Genomic DNA, 24,432 nt, shown 5'->3' with positions numbered 1-24,432 from the left:
AAAAACATTAACATTAGACTTCAAGTCCTGTAAATTGCAAGGTGGAGCAGCCGTGGCTTGAACTTGTTGGTTTAGCACATCCCACAGATGCTCCATCGGATTGAGATCTGGAGAATTTGGAGGTCAGGGCACTCTGAACACTTCGTGTTCTTCAAACCATTCCTGAACAATGTGTGCAGTGTGGCGAGGAGCATTATCCTACGCAGCCCAATACGCACCTGGGTGCAGCTACACTGTGTTGTGACACATTCTTCCCGTAACTACCATTAAAGTTTTCTGTGACTTGTGCCACAGCAGCCCTTCTGTCAGTTCAGACCAGATAGGATAGCCTTCATTGCCCTTGCACATCAATGAGCCTTGGGCCCCCAACAAGTCAGTAGGTACTCACCACTGCTGACCAGGAGCACCCCACAAGCCTTGCCGTTTCAGAGATGCTCTGACCCAGTCACCTGGCCATAACAATTTGGCCCTTGTCAAGTCACACAGCTCTTTACTCCTGCCCATTTCTCCTGCATCAAACACATTGACTACAAGAACTGTTTGTTCTCTTACCATCTAATCGACCCAGACCTTGACATGTGACCCTGATTGAAGATGATCAACGTTATTCGGGTCACCTGTGACTGGTCATAATGTTTTGGCTCATCACTGTATATGCACACTTTAGGCTCAATTTGTTCTCATTAGCCAGTTGTTTGGAATGTGTGTATGAAAATAAAATTGAACCAAGCGTCAATAATTACTACATTTTAACTATACCAGTCAGTCCTACCAACATTTGAAGGTATTGTTCACATCATATATCCTCAAACATATGTACAGATGGCTGACAAATTAAAGGAAAAACCAACATAAAGTGTCTTAGTAAGGTGTTGGGCAACCACAAGTTGCCAGAGCAGCTATAAGTGTTCAACAGCTTAGGTGTTCAATTGGGTAGAGATCTGGTGACTCTGAAGGCATGTGGTTTCCATCTCTGTGAATGTTCTCATTCATCCAGGTCATGGTTATCCAACGGAGTTGAATCAAGTGCAACTGGACTTGGTATATATCTGTGATATATCCGTGGTTTACATAATTTTCATACTCATCAAACCATTCAGTGACCCCTCGTGTGCTATGGCTGGAGACATTGTCATCCTGGAACAGTTCACCCATCTGTAGACAGAAAAGGTGACAAATTAAAGGAAAAACCTGAATGCTTGACCCCCTACAGTGAGGGGGTCTGGGGGCTCTGTTATGCTGTGGGGGGCATTTTCCTCACATGGTTTTGGTCCACTTGTCACGAAACAGGTCAGTGAAAATCAACACAAATTTATTCCTAGTGATCACCTTTACCCTATGATGAAACATTTCTATCCTGATGTGGAAGAGGTCTCTTCTAGGATGGCAATGCCCCCATCCACAGTCCACAGGGCATGAGGAGTCACTGAATGGTGAGAGTGCTCTCCATGTCACCCATCTGTATGTATATATATACATATATTCCATTCCTCATTTGTTGAGCACTTTTATAACCACCATGGTTTCCGGAAAAAAAAAGGCTATATATATAGCCTAATAAACTAGAGCCTGATCAATATGACAATCTTCTACACAGCAACATCACCAAATCATACAAGAAGGCTGTGAAGTCTGCTGAAACAGACATCACCTTAAAGGACAAAAAAATTGAGTCGGATCTGAAATTAGACGACCGCATTGATGTCACTGCCCAGAAGCAAGCCTTTATTACCCTGAAAGACGACAAGCAAAATTTTAAAAACAAACCAACATGTAGGCTTATCAACCCCATCAAACCCGAAATACGTACGCTAAGCAAAAAAATTATTGAAAATATAAATTGGATGATTCTGAATAGGGTTTCCTTAAATCCGTGGAAGAACACCGACTAAGTATTGTAATGGTTTAAGGGCATAGATGACAAGAGCAGGCATACGTTCATATGCTTCGATATTTATATACCCTTTCATAACTACAGAGGTACTAGACAAAGCTATTGAATTTGCCTCAACATACACCAAAATATCCAACCAAGACAGAGACATAATAGCCCATGCTAAAGAGTCAATCTTATACCACAAGGGAATCCCATGGCAAAAGCAAGGTAACAGCAAATTTGACATAACCATGGGCAGCTTCGACGGGGCAGAGACTTGTGAGCTAGTGGGCTTGTACTTGTCCCAATTACAGGTCCTAGACATCAACGTTGGGCTATATAGAGACGACAGGCTGGCAGTCTGCAACAAACCGGCAAGAGAAGTCGAGAGAATAAAAAAGAAAATGAGTAGTATATTCGCAAACAATGACTAAAAATTTCAATTGAGGCCAACAAAAAACAGATTGACTTCGACATCTCATTAAACCTTAACAATGGTACATACAGGCCATACCTGAAGCCCAATAATATACTGCAATACATCCACAGAGAAAGCAATCATCCACCCTCCATCTTGAAAAATATCCCAGTGAGCATAAACAAGAGACTCTCCTGTTTATCATCAAGCGAAGCCATCTTTAACGAAGCAGCTCCCCCATACCAGGAAACCTTACAAACATGTGGATATAATTTCAGACTTAAGTACAATCCACCACCAATTAGTGACAGCCAGCAACAAAAAAGCACAGCAGAAGGTGGAACATCACCTGGTATAATCCCCCCTACAGCAACACCATGGCCTCTAATACTGGAGAATAATTTTTCAAACTTTTGGATGAGTGCTTTACCCCAGACCATCTATTGACAAAAATTTTCAACAGGGACACAGTTAAAATGAGCTACAGCTGCATGCCAAATGTCCAGCAGGTTATTTCATCCCACAACACAAGCATCATGGCCAAGGCGCAGACCCCCTCACCGCAACCAAACACCTCCAACTGCAAATGCCGAGTTAAGGCACCGTGTCCTCTTGAAGGAAAATGCCAGACAGAGGGAGTCATCTACCAGGCATCAGTGACAAGAGAAGACAACTGCAATGTGGACACTTACGTATCTCATCTCTACCCAGGAGACTCAAGAAGCCTAGCCTCCAAGAACAACAGTCGGTCACTAACGGCTCCAACGACTCTCATGACCACTGAACAATGAAGTCGAAACTAACACCCCCAACGACCGTCGCGGCTAAACAAATGCGAATCAATAGCTCCGATGGCGACGGGCACAGCTATAACACCGGTACACAAAAGAGCCACGCATATCAACAGCTCTGACAACGACTCCTAGGGGATAAACACTGAGTCTCATCACCAGCCAGTCAGACTAGCTTGGTCTAGTCAGAAAGGCACGAACTGAGGAAGCCTCTTGGATGAGAGGCGAAACGTCTTCACGGATATATACCAAGTCCAGTTGCACTTGATTCAACTCCTTTGGATGACACTTACGTGGGATTAACAGAGGGCCCTTTTAAAATTAGGTTTAACGCCCAAATGAGCAGCTTCAGAAATGGACATGCAAAAAATGCAACGGCCTTAAGCCGCCACATTTGGTCATTGGTAAACAAGAATATCAGCTATTCTGTCTCATGGAAAATCCTTGCAAAGAGCAATGCATATTCAGTTAGAGGTAAAAGATGTAACCTGTGCTTGGCAGAAAAGTATTTTATTATTTGCAGACCTGATATGTCCAACTTGAATAATAGAAACGAATTGGCCACCAGCTGTAGACACCGAAAAAAATATCTCCTTCAATGTCTTTATTACCCCCCCCCCCAATAGATGATACACATGTGACATTTATTAGGTTTTTTTTTTTAATATTTTAACTGCTGTCCTTCTAACTGTGCCCCAACATCACCCCACTATATTATTTACATAAATTACCTTGTTATATTTTAAATGTATGCAATTTCAACAGTTCCCTGGTCCCTAAATGCTTTTCAAAACAAGCCCCAGTCCCTTAACCCATCGGTTGTAATGTTTTCTACCCCACCATTGGTTGCTGTGCATCATAAATACCTACCCCATTGGTTTTTATAGTTTAAATGTTTCCTCATGTGATTGGTTGCTGTCCAACCGAAATTAGGGGTGTGACGCTGGGCAACGTGAACTGTATGTTCCTTTGTTGAACCACATTAGCAGCTGATGAGTGCACGACGCACGAAACAGGCTTGTACTGCAATGTATGAAAACTTATTTTTCCTGTATCTGTATTGATATTCCGCTCCTCATTAGTTGAGCACTTATAACAACACCATTGACAGTTTCGGGGAAAAAAACAAAATGCTATACATACATACATACATACATACATACATACATACATACATACATACATACATACATACATACATACATACATACATACATACATACATACATACATACATACACACACACACACACACACACACACATATATATATACACTACCGTTCAAAAGTTTGGGATCACCCAAACAATTTTGTGTTTTCCATGAAAAGTCACACTTATTCACCACCATATGTTGTGAAATGAATAGAAAATAGAGTCAAGACATTGACAAGGTTAGAAATAATGATTTGTATTTGAAATAAGATTTTTTTTACATCAAACTTTGCTTTCGTCAAAGAATCCTCCATTTGCAGCAATTACAGCATTGCAGACCCTTGGCATTCTAGCTGTTAATTTGTTGAGGTAATCTGGAGAAATTGCACCCCACGCTTCCAGAAGCAGCTCCCACAAGTTGGATTGGTTGGATGGGCACTTCTTTGAGCAGATTGAGTTTCTGGAGCATCACATTTGTGGGGTCAATTAAACGCTCAAAATGGCCAGAAAAAGAGAACTTTCATCTGAAACTCGACAGTCTATTCTTGTTCTTAGAAATGAAGGCTATTCCATGCGAGAAATTGCTAAGAAATTGAAGATTTCCTACACCGGTGTGTACTACTCCCTTCAGAGGACAGCACAAGCAGGCTCTAACCAGAGTAGAAAAAGAAGTGGGAGGCCGCGTTGCACAACTGAGCAAGAAGATAAGTACATTAGAGTCTCTAGTTTGAGAAACAGAGGCCTCACAGGTCCCCAACTGGCATCTTCATTAAATAGTACCTGTTAGAGCCTGTTTGTGCTGTCCTCTGAAGGGAGTAGTACACACCGGTGTAGGAAATCTTCAATTTCTTAGCAATTTCTCGCATGGAATAGCCTTCATTTCTAAGAACAAGAATAGACTGTCGAGTTTCAGATGAAAGTTCTCTTTTTCTGGCCATTTTGAGCGTTTAATTGACCCCACAAATGTGATGCTCCAGAAACTCAATCTGCTCAAAGAAGTGCCCATCCAACCAATCCAACTTGTGGGAGCTGCTTCTGGAAGCGTGGGGTGCAATTTCTCCAGATTACCTCAACAAATTAACAGCTAGAATGCCAAAGGTCTGCAATGCTGTAATTGCTGCAAACGGAGGATTCTTTGACGAAAGCAAAGTTTGATGTAAAAAAAATCTTATTTCAAATACAAATCATTATTTCTAACCTTGTCAATGTCTTGACTCTATTTTCTATTCATTTCACAACATATGGTGGTGAATAAGTGTGACTTTTCATGGAAAACACGAAATTGTTTGGGTGATCCCAAACTTTTGAACGGTAGTGTATATATATATATATATATATATATATATATATATATATATATATATATATATATATATATAACGTTGTTAAAAGAAACATTCAATGTAGGGAAAGTGCTCAACAAATGAGCAAAAATTAGCAAAATAATGGCATGAGCAGGCTTGTACTGTCTCATAAAGAATTTACTTGACTCACTGGATTATATATATATATATATACACACATATATATATATATATATATATATATACACTCACTGGCCACTTTATTAGGTACACCTTGCTAGTACCGGGTTGGACCCCCTTTTGCCTTCAGAACTGCCTTAATCCTTCGTGGCATAGATTCAACAAGGTACTGGAAACATTCCTCAGAGAGTTTGGTCCATATTGACATGATAGCATCACGCAGTTGCTGCAGAGTTGTCGGCTGCACATCCATGATGCGAATCTCCCGGTCCACCACATCCCAAAGGTGCTCTATTGGATTGAGATCTGGTGACTGTGGAGGCCATTTGAGTACAGTGAACTCATTGTCATGTTCAAGAAACCAGTCTGAGATGATTCGAGCTTTATGACATGGCACGTTATCCTGCTGGAAGTAGCCATCAGAAGATGGGAACACTGTGGTCATAAAGGGATGGACATGGTCAGCAACAATACTCAGGTAGGCTGTGGCATTGACACGATGCTCAATTGGTACTAAGGGGCCCAAAGTGTGCCAAGAAAATATCCCCCACACCATTACACCACCACAACCAGCCTGAACCGTTGATACAAGGCAGGATGGATCCATGCTTTCATGTTGTTGACGCCAAATTCTGACCCTACCATCCGAATGTCGCAGCAGAAATCGAGACTCATCAGACTAGGCAACGTTTTTCCAATCTTCTATTGTCCAATTTTGGTGAGCCTGTGCGAATTGTAGCCTCAGTTTCCTGTTCTTAGCTGACAGGAGTGGCACCCGGTGTGGTCTTCTGCTGCTGTAGCCCATCTGCCTCAAGGTTCGACGTGTTGTGCGTTCAGAGATGCTCTTCTGCATACCTCGGTTGTAATGAGTGGTTATTTGAGTTACTGTTGCCTTTCTATCAGCTCGAACCAGTCTGGCCATTCTCCTCCGACCTCTGGCATCAACAAGGCATTTTCGCCCACAGAACTGCCGCTCACTGGATATTTTCTCTTTTTCGGACCATTCTCTGTAAACCCTAGAGATGGTTGTGCGTGAAAATCCCAGTAGATCAGCAGTTTCTGAAATACTCAGACCAGCCCGTCTGGCACCAACAACCATGCCACGTTCAAAGTCACTTAAATCACCTTTCTTCCCCATTCTGATGCTCGGTTTGAACTGCAGCAGATTGTCTTGACCATGTCTACATGCCTAAATGCATTGAGTTGCTGTGATGTGATTGGCTGATTAGAAATTTGTGTTAACGAGCAGTTGGACAAGTGTGCCTAATAAAGTGGCCAGTGAGTGTATATTACTTGACTCACTGGGTTTTATATAAATATATTCTTTTTAATTTTTAGTTTTCTATTTTGATATATTCTATTGATCCCCGTAGGGAAATATATACATACACCGATTAGCCAAAACATTAAAACCACTGACAGGTAAGTGAATACTGACCATCATGTTACAATGGTACCTGTCAAGGGTTGGAATATCTTAGGCAGCAAGTGACCAGTCAGTTCTTGAAGTTAATGTGTTGGAAGCAGGAAAAATGGCAAGCGTAAGGATCTGAGCGACTTTGACAAGGCCCAAATTATGATTCCTGCACGACTGGGTCAGAGCATCTCCAAAACAGCAGGTCTTGTGAGGTGTTCCTGTATGCAGTGGTCAGCCCCTACCTAAAGTGGTCCAAGGAAGGACAACCGGTGAACTGGCGACAGGGTCATGAGCACCCAAGGCTCATTGATGTGCATGGGGAGCGAAGGCTAGCCTATCTGGTCCAATCCCAGAAGAGCTACTGTAGCTCAAATTGCTAAAAAAGTTAATGCTGGCTATGATAAGACAGGTGTCAGAACACACTGAATTGCAGCTTGCTGCATATGGGGCTGCAAATCCACAGACTGGAGAGAGTGCCCATGATGTCCCCTGTTCACCATCAAAAGCACCTACAACACGCACATGAGCATCAGAACTGGACCATGGAGCATTGGAAATAGGTGGCCTGGTCTGATGAAACATGTTTTCTTTTACATCATGTGGATGGCTGGGTGCGTGCACATCATTTACCTGGGGAAGAGATGGCACCACAAAGAAGGCAAGCTGACAGAGGCAGCATGATTTTCTGGGCAATGTTCTGCTGGGAAATCTTAAGCCCTGGTATTCATGTGGATGATACTTTGACACGTGCCACCTACCTAAACATTTTTGTAGACCAAGTACACCCCTTCATGGCAATGGTATTCCCTGATGGCATTAGCCTCTTTCAGCAGGATAATGCGCCCTGCTACACTACAAACATTGTTCAGGAGTGGTTTGAGAGACAGGACAGAGTTCAAGGTGTTGCCTTGGTCTCCAAATTCTTCAGATCTCAATCCGATCGAGCATCTGTGGGATGTGCTGGAAACAAGTCCAATCCATGGAGGTCCAACCTTGCAACTTAAAGGACTTAAAGGATCTGCTGCTAAGGTCTTGGTACCAGATACCACAGGACACCTTCAGAGGTCTTGTGGAGTCCATGTCTCGACTGGTCAGAGCTGTTTTGGTGGCATGAGGGGGACCTACTCAATATTAGGCAGGTGGTTTTAATGTTTTGGCTGATTAGTGTATGTGTGTGTGTGTGTGTGTGTGTGTGTGTGTATATATATCATCATCAGGATCGGGTCACGGTGGCAGCAAGCTAAGTAGGGCACTCCAGATGTCCCTCTCCCCAGCAAAGCCCTCCAGCTCCTCCTGGGGGATTCCAAGGCATTCCCGGGCCAGATTGGACATGAAGTCCCTCCAGCAAGCTCTGGGTCTAACCCAGGGTCTCCTCCCAGTTGGACATGCCCGGAAAACCTCCAAAGGAAGGCGCCCAGGAGGCATCCTAATCAGATGCCAAAACCACCTCAACGGGCTCCTTTTGACGCGAAGGATGTCCGAGCTCCTTGCCCTATCTCTAAGGCTGAGCCCAGACACCCTACGGAGGAAACTAATTTCAGCTGCTTGTATCTGCGATTTCATCCTTTTGGTCACTATCCAAAGCTCATTGCCATAGGTGAGGGCTGGAACAAAGATTGACTGATAAATTGAGAGCTTTGCCTTTCGGGTCAGCTCCCTCTTCACCACAACGGTCCGGTACAACGTCCGCATTACTGCTGATGCTGCACCAATCTGCCTGTCAATCTCCCGCTCCATCCTACCCTCACCTGTGAACAAGACCCCGAGATACTTGAGGCAACAACTCATCCCCAACCTGGAGGGAGCAATCCACCATTTTCCAGTAGAGAACCATGGCTTCAGACTTGGAGGTGCTGACTCTCATCCCAGCCATTTCACACTCAGCTGCAAACTGTCCCAGTGCGGGCTGGAGGTTGCGTTCTGATGAAGCCAACAAAACCACATCATCTGCAAAGAGCAGAGATGCAATTCTGAGGTTCCCAAAATGGACACACTCCTTACCTTGGCTGTGCCTTGAGATCCTGTCCATGAATATCACAAACAGAATTGGAGACAAGGGACAACCTTGGCGGAGTCTGACACCCACCGAAAACATGTTTGACTTTGTGCTGAGAATGTGGACACAGCTCTCACTTTGGTTATACAAGGACCGGATGGTTTATAGCAACTGCCCCAGTACCCCATACTCTCGTAGTACCACCCACAGAGTGCCCCAGGGTACATGGTCATAAGCCGATCCAAGGTTCGACAATCAGTCGGAGCCTCCTTTCCAGCACCCTAGAGTAGACTTTCTAAGGGAGGCTGAGCAATGTGATGCCCCGATAATTGGAGCACACCCTCCGGTGGTCTATATATATATATATATATATATATATATATATATATATATATATATATATATATATACACACAGCATATATCTACTCATGTTGACATTGTTAGGATAATGCAGACATGAAGTCTAAATTTAGAGTGAGCCATCATCAGAGTTGTGTGCATGAACATTCCTTTCCATGTTTAATTTATCGCCACTTCATACTTATGCAGGCATCAAAGACTTCAGTGAGTATAACTTCAGAGAAGACTTCTTTAGAATACTTTAATCACCACATGAGTTTTTTAAATACTTATTTTATTCTTATTTGGAACACGTCAATCACCATCTCTACTGCAGTGAAACTAAGTTATCTCACATGTGTTTCTGTGACATACATGTACATTTTTCGCTATAAGTGTCAGAGCGCAGGAACAGGCAGTGGTTTTAATTCTTGAAGACACTTGGGCAGAGATGGATAGACAGACTTGAGTTGCATTTAAACCTTTGATATTCTTGCTACAACACATTCAGGCCAACGACTAGATCACCCCGCACCCCATTGTGAGAGGCTCTGGGAAAGTATACTTTGTGTAATCTAAAAGTATGTCTACAATTGCAATCATTTTTGCCTGCTTTTGCCTTGTAAGTTAAGTCCTATTTTCCTGTTATCATGGCTTCAACAACAGAATCCTTCAAAATGTGTTCTCTTTAAAATATCAGTCAAGCAATTCAGTCAATTAGATGGTCAAAGAATCAAATAAATTGCATAATTTTAATACCCGTTGAGACCAGTTAGCCTTTCTCTTCTAAATCAATCCCAGTCATCAAAAATCCCTTGGTGCAATGAATAACAGAATAAATAAAAAACTATGCCTTGGACTTACGATCGTTGCAAAATGGGCCTCCGTAGGTGGTCATCGTGCAGTCACAGGAGAAGCCCTCCCATAGCTGGAGACACACTCCCTGATGATTGCAGGACTCCTCTGTGCAGGTGGTGCTAGGGCCTGGACAGAAATCGGGGGTGGTGGGGGATGGTGGTGAAAGAGATGGGGTGGAAGAAGAGGAGCAGAGGTCTGGGTCGACAGTGGATACACCACTAGATGACAACATGACAATGTTGTGAACATATTCCCTCATCATGTGCATCCTCACCAATGATAGGCTTTACCTAAGCAAGTCATCATGTATATTTGTAGTCACACTTAAATTATTTTTTTCTTTAAAAAAAAATCAACTCAAGCATTTGATGCCATTCAGGAATGGTTAATTAGAGGAAAATCTTCCATCGCTGTACCTCTCCTATTCCTGTTTGCTCTGCTTCCGCATGCTTGGCACATGCAGACTACCACCACCTATGGGTAACAATGTTTGTTACATAACAATACCAAGCTTTCAGTCCCTGTAGGCTTCCCCATACCCTTCATCTCTATACTACAATGTCAGCAAGCTGGCAATCACACATGGAGACCAGATTTTACAAATGATTCTTTGGTGCATTATACCCTCGAGAAGTGTATCACTCCTCACCTCCGCAGCCTCGTTCCACCTGGCCCACTTTGTGGAGGGCGTCTGAGAGCAGGTCGGGGAGTCTCCCGTTCAGATCCACAGATGCCAGACAACCCTGGTATCCTTCCCGGGATGCTATCAGTCTTGGCAGGCTGCTGTACGTGCTCTTCCCAACACCACCTATATACAACTCACCTGGGAGACATACACAGGACTTACTAAGAAGGAAGTCTCATGGTCACAATCAGTATAACTGCAAAGTACATGCACATACAGCAACTGGAATTGCTGTGCATCATATGGCAGGGTATTGGGGGAAAAAAACATACGGTACGGACAGCAACAATGATTGCAATGAATGGTAAAAATAAAGAAAGACTGATTTAACATTAATAAGTTAGTGAGTAAATAATAGAAAAGTTACTAGAGAGCACAGTGCACATGTGAGAAAAAGTTTCCCCATTTGGTTCCTCTTTAACAGACTTTGCATGAAATCAATCAACACATTTTCTTTTGACCTTAGATCATGAAGCATTCTTAAACTTCACCCTCAACTGTCACAGCCAAAGAAAATAAAAACACATACTGACCAAAGCCATATTTAGAAATGTCGAATGTACAAAACACAGACAGAACATGTCTTACTCAAAAAGGCTAATAAAAGGGGTTCTTTCTATTTTGCTTGTAATTTTACTTGCAACATTTCATCAAGTAGAACACTGTTATAGGAAGAGATGAAAGGAGTGTCTATTCAGGGCTGCAGCGAAACAGTATTTTTCTTTGCACACCATAATGGGCCGTAATTAGGCCGAAAAATGTACTGACTGATTGTTTCTGATAGAATACACGAATAAAACATGAAAACTGGCCCTAAACTGGGTATTGTTAGCTTGGAAACAAGAATCATTGATGCAAATATGACATATTGCCTAAATGGGTATTTCAAATTACACATGATTCGGACAAAGTACCTACCTTTTAGGTCCAGATTGCGAGCTCCATTGGAGTGCTGGGTAACTGTCCGGGAATCAATCTTGAGGATGTGAACATTGTTGTTGTCACGTGAGACCACCACATTGTGCCACTGGTTGTCATTGAGTGGTTTGTCAGAGTTGCCCTTCATTAATGATGGCCCATTACCCAAGTCAAAAACATAATGAATGTACCTATAACAAATAAACACAAACAGAGATATTTTCCTACTTTTCAGTGCAGAAAATTACCAGCAGACTGCACTCACCTGTATATAAACATTTTGCTTTGTAGCTTAAGTTACAATCCTGAAGATTTACATGCAAAGAAATATCCTTTTTGATGCCTTATATTGCTAGCATAAATGATACAACAGCTTATCCACAAATATCAAAATAACGCTTTTGTTGTTGCCCATTTTACTGGTTGCTAATGCGTGGACTTTCTCAGGAAAAATGGCATAGCACACACCATTTTACATTTCCACCATAGGTGACAAAGGCAGAAAAATATGGTGTTCTGCCAGCTAGACTGAAGAAGAGATGATGTTATGGCTAACAAGCAGATAGACATAGCAGACATAGCTCATTGAAGACCACAATACACAAACATAAATAGCTAAAGCTCAGCTTCAGCTATGCTTTTTTTATCCAGGTAGGGGAGGTGCTGACACACCGCTGGAGAGTGTTTATTTGAATGAATCTGCAATTTATTCAAACGCCAATGCAATAACCAGTAACACCGTAAGTATGCATGAGTTAAAGCAAAACGCCGATCTTCAGGATTGCAGCTTAAACCTGCTGTGGGTGTTGTTGTTCCCTTTGTCTCAACAACCCCTTTCTGGTTTTCTCACACTTATAAATATGTTGACATCTAATGATAGTTTTGAAAATATTTTTTCTTGATATATAGTAAAGTATGAGATTACAGAGGCACCATGGAATATGCACTTCATGGCTTTTTTTTGTTTTTTTTTGGGGTTTTCTCCCCAATTGTACCCGGCCAATTACCCCACTCTTCCAAGCCATCCCGATCCCCCGTCTCCACCTCCTCTGCCGATCCAGGGAGGGCTGCAGTCTACCACATGCCTCATCCGATACATGTGGAGTCGCCAGCCGCTTCTTTTCAGCTGACAGTGAGGAGTTTTGCCAGGGGGACGTAGCGTGTGGAAGGAACACGCTATTCCCCCGTTTCCCCTTCCTCTGATGAAGGCCTGTAGCCATAGGCCGAAACGTTAGCATGTTTTGCTGGCCAAAATAAATTGGTGAAAATGAGGCACTGTCCCTGTCCTTTTTCAAATTGGTGAGTGCTACCCTATATCCTTGGATGTGGTTTTTGAAGTATGTTTTTGGGGTTTAGCACCACAGTAAGAGTTTATTTTTGGGAAGGCGCAGCCAACTCCTTCATTACATAAGAACTGATTCTGTCTCGAACCATCGCCCTAAGGCCTCCACCCCTCTTCTAGGGCTGCACAATATATCGAAATTGTACCTTCATCGCGGTATCAACATGCGCGATATACGTAACGCAAAAGACTGCTTGAACTGCGACGAATGGTATATGCATGTGCCATGAATTTACACTCTGCATATCAATGTATTTGGCCAATCAGATGGAGCCCTACTGCCCTAGATGCTCGGATGTAGATGCGCACGACTGAGGTTAAGCGTGTGGCGGTAGTTAGAGTGAGTGTCGTGATGGCTGAAGGGAGAGAGATGAGCGCCGCTGAGGGAAATGAACTATATGAAGAGTTTAAAAAAAATCTAGCATTAGCCAAAGCAAAAAAAAAACTAACGTCGAGTCAAGTAGCAGCAAAACAGTCCAACAGACGTTTATTCATCAGAGTTTTGCAAGTTAACTCCTTATGAAAAAACATCCCAAGCGCCACAAAGAAATAACGGAGGCCATCGCACCACACGCTATTTGGCTAAGGACATGACGCCTGTGAACAGTGAGCAGAGAGGCTTTGTGAGTCTGATAAACAAATTGGACCGAAGATACCAGATCCCATCAAGGAATTATTTTTTCCAAGTCGCCATTCCACAAATGGACGACACATGTCGGGAAGACGGTGAAGCCTGAACTGAGTCGAGTACTACGCGTTGTGTTGACTGTGGTGCCCCCTTCTGGAAAAAAAGGCGGTAGTGTCACTTGGCTGATTCCGCCTCAGTAACAACAAAATATAATGTAAAAAAACAAAATTCTAACATTAGTTGCTCACTCTGCAAAACTGGTAAGACACCAGTTTTAAATCGAGACTGTTACATAATCATTTCTAATACAAACTCCTAGTAGCTGCTTTAAATAGGCCTAGATGTTCTGTTAAGGTGATGAAGAAACTGTATTGCCATGCAACCAAGTTGGTGGTATTTGTTCATTGTCAATATAGCGGCTGTAGCCAGATGCATATTTTCCAATAAAACCATGTTGTTGGAATGGAAATAATGCTATTATTTTTTTATTCATTGTGCATAGGCTGTTCATTGTCTGGGGTCTATGGTAGCTGCAAACCTAAAGCAGCAAGACATTAAAACTGTATACTTAAATATTTGTTTATTTATCGCAAGTTATATCGTCATCGCAATATTCAACAACGTTATCGAATATTGCAGTTTTTCCTAATATCGTGCAGCCCTACCCTCTTTCCCTTTCCAAACAACCACAGCATACGTGCACTCTCATTGAATAAACAAAGCATCATTTTGTTTAACAAAAGAGACTCAAACCAGCACCGAGGGAAACAACACTTCCATATTTTACAGTCATTGACAAAGGAGGCGACTATCTTATGAGTACGCACGCCTTTTCTCTTGCAGAAATGCTTGTCAACAGGCGAGCTAAGGATGACTTGTGTTTTTATAAAACCGAACACATTGACAAGGTATTAAAGTGTTAAAGTGGCTATGTGGCATTTGTTTACTTAATCCCCATTAACAATCAGGTATGCTGTAGCTCCTCTCACAGCAGGACTACAGTGGGACAATAACAAACCAAATGGGGAGTTAGCATTAGAGATGTTCATCCCTCCACCATATCTTGAGACCTTTTGAGGATATTGTGGGAATGAATCGAAAGAAACATCTTGCATTGTCAGCTCTGAACATTTTTCAATTGGAAGTGTCCTGGTGGCGCATACCACATTGGTGCAGACATGACTGTCACATCACGGATTTAAATGCAATCTCCTGTTCTTCGTTTCATGTCATACCCTCTTTCTTTAGCTTGTCTTTCATGCTGCTGCTATGGGCAATTAAATAAAAAAAACGAACACAAAAAACAACTCCAGAGTCTTAAATAAAACAAGTTTTAGTGAGTCAGAAAGCATAATAACAGCAGTGTTTATATGCTTCTTATTTGGTTTGCTCATATTGTATTGCTAAATTCTCTAAAATCTTGCTTCGGGTGCCATATTAAATATGTATCAACCCTCATGTTGTTTTCACTAATTAGCAATGGATGTACCTTTTCACCAATCGCACTGACCCAGGCTACCTTTGGCTTTTATAGCAATACAACTGTAAAAATTATTTGAAAATACCCAGTAGTCTTACATCTTTTCTCAGTTAACAATGATATTAACAAAAAATTAAAATACTTGGCAACAATATCAACAATATTTATGGTTACTGTTAACCATAAATATTGGGTTAAATTGGTTATTTAGATTTAAACAGAACACAATGGCTAACAGCTTGGCCAAGTCTATATAAAAAAAAAAATCATACTATCTGTCCTCGGTTCATACAAGTACATCCATATCTGAGGGAGCATCCTGGGATATGCAAGGAATAGAAGAGACCACTCTAAGCTTATCACGCGAGTTTGACTTCGTTCCCTCTAACACCCAACCCACCATTGCTTACCCTTTGACTATCTCCACCACTACGAAGTCGCTTCCATCTCCAGAGTTGTAGAGTATCAGGCCATCCGGGCTGATGGTCTTGAACTGAAAGAAGAGGTGCATAGAGGCATAGGCCTGCAAGGTAGAGAAGGCCAGGTAGCTGGCTTGGGTGAGAAAAGTCACCGGGTTGGCCACAATGTGCCTCATGCCGAAGCGGGCATTCAGTTCACAGTAAGAAATGTCTCCATTCTTGCACTGGTCCAGGTAAGGCATCCCGTTGAAGGACAGGGCTTGCAGGTGCCCGATGAAGTTGGAGGGTATCACTGAGATGAAGCGCCTCTCTGTCATAATACCCGTCTCGATGTTGTTGAACTCGAGGCGGGAGTGTACGCCGGTCATGTGGCCTAAGACGGAAGACATGCATGTTAAACTGCAAACACCTACCAATGTGGTCCATATCTTTGTTTGTGCTGCCCCTTCAGCCCTACCTTCCACAGTCACGTTGTCAACAGATAGTTGCAAATTCTTCCCACGGCGCACCACCTTAACAGTGTGCCACTCATTGTCATTCAGCCTCTGGCCTACCAGAAGTATCTCTGGTCCCTTGCCTAAAAGAAGAAAAAAAAAACTCTCAAGTGACAGCCATATGATTTGTGTGTTCAATATACATATATTCTTTCCAGGTGGACCTCTTACAATAGAGGCCCTCCTTCCTCGGAGGACATATATATTAACCTGCACACCACATAAACATCACTTACAAGCACAGCGATATCCTCCACAAGCCATTATTTGCAACCACTCAGACGGCAGCATAAGGGTGGTATAAAATACAGAGAAACTACAATCTTAGCCCTTCTGCTGAAGATTCAATTCAGCTACTCATCGATAAAGAAAAATAGGTCCAGTGAGTTTCTCTACTGAAACAGCATGATACATGCATTGCTTTTATAGTAATTCGATCAAGGTAGGACCAACAAATACAGCAGCCATTATTGACTGGCCTGATCGAAACCATACAGCTTTGCACTTTTACGCTCTCTGTAACATACTCTGCTGTTTTTTCTTCTCTTTTTTTCTTTCTTTAGCTGTTCTTAAGATTTGGTTTCAAAATAGGTCACAGTGCAGAAGCTTGCCACTGCAGCACCGTCATCCCCAATCAGCGCCTGTGCAACAGGCCGACACGGCAGTTCAAAGGAGTTCTGACATCGCTTGGGAAGCTAATTGGCCATGCCAAAGCCGACTGCGCCTGTAGGGGTTTGTCTGTCTAATTGAGCTCGGGGTATAGGAGAATTGCAAGGGACACAGAAGGGACGCTAAATGGAAAGCTGCAGCTGATTACATCAACTGGTCTCTGAAGGTCCACATTGTCTAATCCCGGGAAAAAAAAAAGGTGCGCTGCTGCAAAACACACACACATGCACGCACACACACACACACACGTCACCCTATACTTGTGGGGACCCCTCACTGACTACGTTCAATCCCTAGTCCTTAACCCTAACCTTAACCATCAAAACCACATGCCTAACCTTAACCTAATCCTAATTCTAACCTTAACCCTAAACCCAAATCCTAACCCTAAAATTGACCCTTTTCCTCATGGGAACCCTTCAAATGTCCCCAAAAGGTAGGTGGTTTCAGGTTTTTCTATCCTTATGGGAACATTTGGTCCCCATTAGAATAGAAAACCTGGGATTTACACACACACACACACACACACACACACACACACACACACACACACACACACACACACACACACACACACACACACACACACACACACACCTCAATGTCGACAACATACACAACTGATGAGCAAACAGCACTCTTATTTTTTTTACTTTAGAGTAAATAATGTCGAGTATGGTGTTAGTATCTACGTCGAACAACAGTTCTGTTTATTTTGCAGATCAGTCAAAGAGCCTTGGATACAGCCAGAGGAACAGAGCAGTTCTGTTTTCTACAATAAAGGCGATGATAACACGACGCTGATTCAGTGTTAATGGGATTGTTTGTGTGCACTGCTAGATGATTATTTCTCTCAAAAGAAGGCTTCCCTGATATCTATTTTCAAGGTCTCAACCCAAACACTAAATATTCAAAGGTATACTATGTCAGATTTTTCTTCTCATCTAGCCTACAGTCCAGTCAGCAAGTTTGTAGTTTTGGCTCAAGCCCATCCGACACTTAACAAGACATCCAGGCTCACATAGCACGTTTGTAAAAACGAAGTAATAGAGTAGAATGCTAATTAATTATCATGAGTACCGAGTTGGTGGGACATGAACAAAAAACAAAAAACATAACAAAAAGCACGATGCCGTTATATGTACCGTGAACCAAACTCCTCATTTCCCTGTGTAATATGACATGTAATCGTATTCATCTTGGAATCAATTAGTCTGTCATTTGTAGTACCAGACGACAGTTACATGCAATTTGCACTTACTGATGTCACGTTTTCTTATTTATTTATTAATCAATACAGCTACTGCACAGTACTGCGTCTCTAAATGATTTTTTTTTTGCCATCACTGAAATGAAATGAATAAGAACTGTGCTAAACAGATTGTGATTTGTTACATCATGATCATCTATCGCCGATGTTACAGTGGGTTAAGCCTTGGGAGGAATATATATATATATATCTTTGTTAAAAGAAACACTCAATGGTAGCGATAGTGCTCAACAAATAAGGAGCAAAATAATCCAGTTTGTCAAGTGAATTCTCTATGAGACAGTACAAGCCTGTTTCATGCTATAAGCAATCATCTGCTGTCAATAGAGCTATTCGAGGAAGCACATGCCATCTACTTCCTCGTCATGCACATCACGTGTACATTGTCCAATGGGGTAGGGAGATGTGCGATGTACAAAAATTTCAAAAACACGTGATCACTAACGGTCCAATTTGGGAGGGGGGGTATTTTTTCTATTGTCATCATTACTATTTGCAATTATCTATATATATATATATATATATATATATATATATATATATATATATATATATATATATATACACTACCGTTCAAAAGTTTGGGATCACCCAAACAATTTCGTGTTTTCCATGAAAAGTCACACTTATTCACCACCATATGCTGTGAAATGAATAGAAAATAGAGTCAAGACATTGACAAGGTTAGAAATAATGATTTTTATTTGAAATAAGATTTTTTTTACATCAAACTTTGCTTTCGTTAAAGAATCCTCCATTTGCAGCAATTACAGCATTGCAGACCTTTGGCATTCTAGCTGTTAATTTGTTGAGGTAATCTGGAGAAATTGCACCCCACGCTTCCAGAAGCAGCTCCCACAAGTTGGATTGGTTGGATGGGCACTTCTTTGAGCAGATTGAGTTTCTGGAGCATCACATTTGTGGGGTCAATTAAACGCTCAAAATGGCCAGAAAAAGAGAACTTTCATCTGAAACTCGACAGTCTATTCTTGTTCTTAGAAATGAAGGCTATTCCATGCGAGAAATTGCTAAGAAATTGAAGATTTCCTACACCGGTGTATACTACTCCCTTCAGAGGACAGCACAAACAGGCTCTAACAGGTACTATTTAATGAAGATGCCAGTTGGGGACCTGTGAGGCGTCTGTTTCTCAAACTAGAGACTCTAATGTACTTATCTTCTTGCTCAGTTGTGCAACGCGGCCTCCCACTTCTTTTTCTACTCTGGTTAGAGCCTGTGTAGGAAATCTTCAATTTCTTAGCAATTTCTCGCATGGAATAGCCTTCATTTCTAAGAACAAGAATAGACTGTCGAGTTTCAGATGAAAGTTCTCTTTTTCTGGCCATTTTGAGCGTTTAATTGACCCCACAAATGTGATGCTCCAGAAACTCAATCTGCTCAAAGAAGTGCCCATCCAACCAATCCAACTTGTGGGAGCTGCTTCTGGAAGCGTGGGGTGCAATTTCTCCAGATTACCTCAACAAATTAACAGCTAGAATGCCAAAGGTCTGCAATGCTGTAATTGCTGCAAATGGAGGATTCTTTGACGAAAGCAAAGTTTGATGTAAAAAAAATCTTATTTCAAATACAAATCATTATTTCTAACCTTGTCAATGTCTTGACTCTATTTTCTATTCATTTCACAACATATGGTGGTGAATAAGTGTGACTTTTCATGGAAAACACGAAATTGTTTGGGTGATCCCAAACTTTTGAACGGTAGTGTATATATATATATATATATATATATATGTGTGTGTGTGTGTGTGTGTGTGTGTGTATATATATGTGTATATATATATATATATATTCCTGCATCAGAATACAGATGCCAGGCACCATTTTTTTGTATTTCCATTTGACTCCAGAGAGTTAGGAATACACATAGTTTCTAACCTGTCCATGAATGCAAAGTATTTTAAGATGAGGGAAAGTGTACAAAAGTACATCAGGTTGCCATATCATGATAGAATTTGTTGTTGTACCCCTTCTACATTCAAATGAATCATCCTACAGGGATCACTGAATCCATTGGTATGCAATGGTTTACATAAGGGAATGGGATTGCATCAGTATTCATCTATGTTTGTAAATGTGGGGGAAAAAATGTACAAATAACCTGGGAAATTTAAAAAGAAAGATTTCCTGGTGATATGGACCATCTGTAAATATCTGTTCTTATCTAGATTATGATTAAATAATTATTATAAACATCACAATGATATATCTATTGATCGTGTGTTTTAAAAATCGTAAAGAATGATATTAAAGTTACTGAGAGCTACAGCAAACGAGCAAAACAGAAAATATATGTTTAATGATTCCACTTCTTTTTGCCCTGTGATGGCTTGGCGGCCTGTCCAGAGTGTCTCCCCGCCTGTCATCATCATATATATATATATATATATATATATATATATATATATATATATATATACGTAGATATCGACCGATATACTGTCAATATAGATTATAGACAAATATGGCAAGTGAAACAGCAAAATGAAAATGGAAACAGATCGCAAACAGAATAGCCCCTTGTTTATCTGACGCTCGGTGCTGTCTATCAGAAACAGAAACTTCAGCAGGGTCCATCGTTTCACATAGCTGTCAAGAAGTGGAAGTTGCTCTATGATGAATATTAAATCTTCACAGTTCAAAGCTCGCAGTTCTTCACAGTACAGTGGTAAACATTCAAGGCTGAGGCATCTCTTAATCACAACTAGGTTACTTGCATGGCCCCGTATAGTGTTGTGCCTCCTGGACAGACGGTGGGAAACTAAGGGAGACAGCCCATCTGGAGCATCCGCCTGGGAGCTGTCCATGATGATGATTAGATCAACAGAAGAATGACAAGCACAGGCTTTTGATTTATTTGTACAAATATTGCAGCACTGCCCTTGAGTCAGCATCGATTAATCTCCGCAATATCAGTATATCCAACACATTAGTCTTCTGGATTTGGGATGAGGCGGTTGTTTATTTTTAACAAAACAATATAATGAACATGCTTTGATTAACATGCACAGCTAATGTTCAAAGTCTCAGCTCACTCATTAAGCAGAACCTTATAACATCACCGCTCCTTTGAAGTTATCCTTGTTGAAAATAATCAAAACCCGTTTCAGATCAGGATCAAATTGGACAAAATGGATCCTTTAATGTTGCTCCCTAGCCTCTGGGAGCTCGTCTAGTGAGGCAACAGCATTTGAAAAGTAGCCCGCATTTTCCAAGGCTCGACTGTCATATATATATATATACACTACCGTTCAAAAGTTTGGGATCACCCAAACAATTTTGTGTTTTCCATGAAAAGTCACACTTATTCACCACCATATGTTGTGAAATGAATAGAAAATAGAGTCAAGACATTGACAAGGTTTAGAAATAATGATTTGTATTTGAAATAAGATTTTTTTTACATCAAACTTTGCTTTCGTCAAAGAATCCTCCATTTGCAGCAATTACAGCATTGCAGACCTTTGGCATTCTAGCTGTTAATTTGTTGAGGTAATCTGGAGAAATTGCACCCCACGCTTCCAGAAGCAGCTCCCACAAGTTGGATAGGTTGGATGGGCACTTCTTGCGTACCATACGGTCAAGCTGCTCCCACAACAGCTCAATGGGGTTCAGATCTGGTGACTGCGCTGGCCACTCCATTACCGATAGAATACCAGCTGCCTGCTTCTGCTCTAAATAGTTCTTGCACAATTTGGAGGTGTGTTTAAGGTCATTGTCCTGTTGTAGGATGAAATTGGCTCCAATCAAGCGCTGTCCACTGGGTATGGCATGGCGTTGCAAAATGGAGTGATAGCCTTCCTTATTCAGAATCCCTTTTACCCTGTACAAATCTCCCACCTTACCAGCACCAAAGCAACCCCAGACCATCACATTACCTCCACCATGCTTAACAGATGGCATCAGGCATTCTTCCAGCATCTTTTCATTTGTTCTGCGTCTCACAAACGTTCTTCTTTGTGATCCAAACACCTCAAACTTGGATTCATCCGTCCACAACACTTTTTTCCAGTCTTCCTCTGTCCAATGTCTGTGTTCTTTTGCCCATCTTAATCTTTTTCTTTTATTGGTCAGTCTCAGATATGGCTTTTTCTTTGCCACTCTGCCCTGAAGCCCAGAATCCCGCAGCCGCCTCTTCACTGTAGATGTTGACACTGGTGTTTTGCGGGTACTATTTAATGAAGATGCCAGTTGGGGACCTGTGAGGCGTCTGTTTCTCAAACTAGAGACTCTAATGTACTTATCTTCTTGCTCAGTTGTGCAACGCGGCCTCCCACTTCTTTTTCTACTCTGGTTAGAGCCTGTTTGTGCTGTCCTCTGAAGGGAGTAGTACACACCGGTGTAGGAAATCTTCAATTTCTTAGCAATTTCTCGCATGGAATAGCCTTCATTTCTAAGAACAAGAATAGACTGTCGAGTTTCAGATGAAAGTTCTCTTTTTCTGGCCATTTTGAGCATTTAATTGACCCCACAAATGTGATGCTCCAGAAACTCAATCTGCTCAAAGAAGTGCCCATCCAACCAATCCAACTTGTGGGAGCTGCTTCTGGAAGCGTGGGGTGCAATTTCTCCAGATTACCTCAACAAATTAACAGCTAGAATGCCAAAGGTCTGCAATGCTGTAATTGCTGCAAATGGAGGATTCTTTGACGAAAGCAAAGTTTGATGTAAAAAAAAATCTTATTTCAAATACAAATCATTATTTCTAACCTTGTCAATGTCTTGACTCTATTTTCTATTCATTTCACAACATATGGTGGTGAATAAGTGTGACTTTTCATGGAAAACACGAAATTGTTTGGGTGATCCCAAACTTTTGAACGGTAGTGTACATGTATGTATATGTATATGTATGTATATGTGTATGTATATATATATACACACACACACACACACACACACACACAGGTGCGTCTCAAAAAATTAGAATATTGCGGAAAAGCTCATTATTTTCTGTAGTTTAATTCAAAAAGTGAAACTTTAATATATTCTAGATTCATTACACATCAAGTGAAATATGTCAAGCCTTTTTTGTTTTAATGTTGATGATTACGGCTTACAGCTCATGAAAATCAAAAATCCAGTATCTCACAATATTAGAATATTACAGAGGACCTATCAAAAAAAAGGATTTATAATACAGGAATGTCGACCTTCTGAAAAGTATATGTTCATTAATGCACTCAATACTTGGTCAGGGCTCCTTTTGCACGAAATACTGCATCAATGCGGCGCGGCATGGAGGCAATCAGCCTGTGGCACTGCTGAGGTGTTATGGAAGCCCCGGTTTCTTTGATAGCAGCCTTCAGCTCGTCTGCATTGTTGGGTCTGGTGTCTCTCATCTTCCTCTTGACAATATCCCATAGATTTTCTATGGGGTTCAGGTCAGGCGAGTTGGCTGGCCAATCAAGCACAGTAATACCGGTAGTTTTGGCACTGTGGGCAGGTGCCAAGTCCTACTGGAAAATGAAGTCAGCATCTCCATAAAGCTTGTCAGCAGACGAAAGCATGAAGTGCTCTAAAATCTCCTGGTAGACGGCTGCGTTGAGTCTGGGTTTGATGAAACACAGTGCACCAACACCAGCAGATGACATGGCACCCCAAATCCTCACTGACTGTGGAAACTTCACACTGGACTTCAAGCAACTTGGATTCTGTGCCTCTCTGCTCTTCCTCCAGACTCTGGGACCTTGATTTCCAAATGAATTGCAACATTTACTTTCATCTTAAAAGAGGACTTTGGACCATTGACCAGTGGTCCAGTTCTTTTTCTCCTTAATCCAGGTAAGACGCTTCTGACATTGTCTCTGGTTCAGGAGTGGCTTGACACTAGGAGTGCGACACTTGTAGCCCAGTTCCTGGGCACATCTATGCGTGGTAACTCTTGATGCACTGACTCCAGCCTCAGTCCACTCCTTGCTTGACAATCCTCTCAAGACTGCGGTCATCCCTGTTGCTTGTGCACCTTTTCCTACCACACTTTTCCCTTCCAGTCATCTTTTCATGGATGTGCTTTGATACAGCACTCTGTGAACAGCCAGCACTTTCAGCAATGACCTTCTGTGGCTTATGGGGTATTGTCAAGAGGAAGATGAGAGACACCAGACCCAACAATGCAGACGAGCTGAAGGCCGCTATCAAAGCAACCTGGGCTTCCATAACACCTCAGCAGTG

General features: G+C 41.7%; 1 protein-coding gene across 1 annotated transcript in view; it reads right to left on the bottom strand.

Annotated features, from left to right (window-relative positions):
* The window catches only part of nrxn2a (neurexin 2a), a 174,176-nt gene that overhangs the window by 107,039 nt on the left and 42,705 nt on the right, over positions 1-24,432 (bottom strand). The window contains exons 11-15 of the mRNA XM_056285549.1: positions 16,265-16,384; positions 15,799-16,180; positions 11,939-12,129; positions 10,985-11,158; positions 10,342-10,461 (exon numbers count right to left, since the gene is read on the bottom strand). Coding sequence (XP_056141524.1) covers positions 10,342-10,461; positions 10,985-11,158; positions 11,939-12,129; positions 15,799-16,180; positions 16,265-16,384 — 987 coding nt within the window. The remainder of the gene's footprint in view (positions 1-10,341; positions 10,462-10,984; positions 11,159-11,938; positions 12,130-15,798; positions 16,181-16,264; positions 16,385-24,432) is intronic.

Source organism: Lampris incognitus, chromosome 8 (genome assembly GCF_029633865.1).
Source record: "Lampris incognitus isolate fLamInc1 chromosome 8, fLamInc1.hap2, whole genome shotgun sequence".
Lineage (NCBI taxonomy): Eukaryota > Metazoa > Chordata > Actinopteri > Lampriformes > Lampridae > Lampris > Lampris incognitus.
The sequence above is the reverse complement of the archived record's forward strand: the minus strand, read 5'-3'. Positions and strand labels throughout refer to the sequence as shown.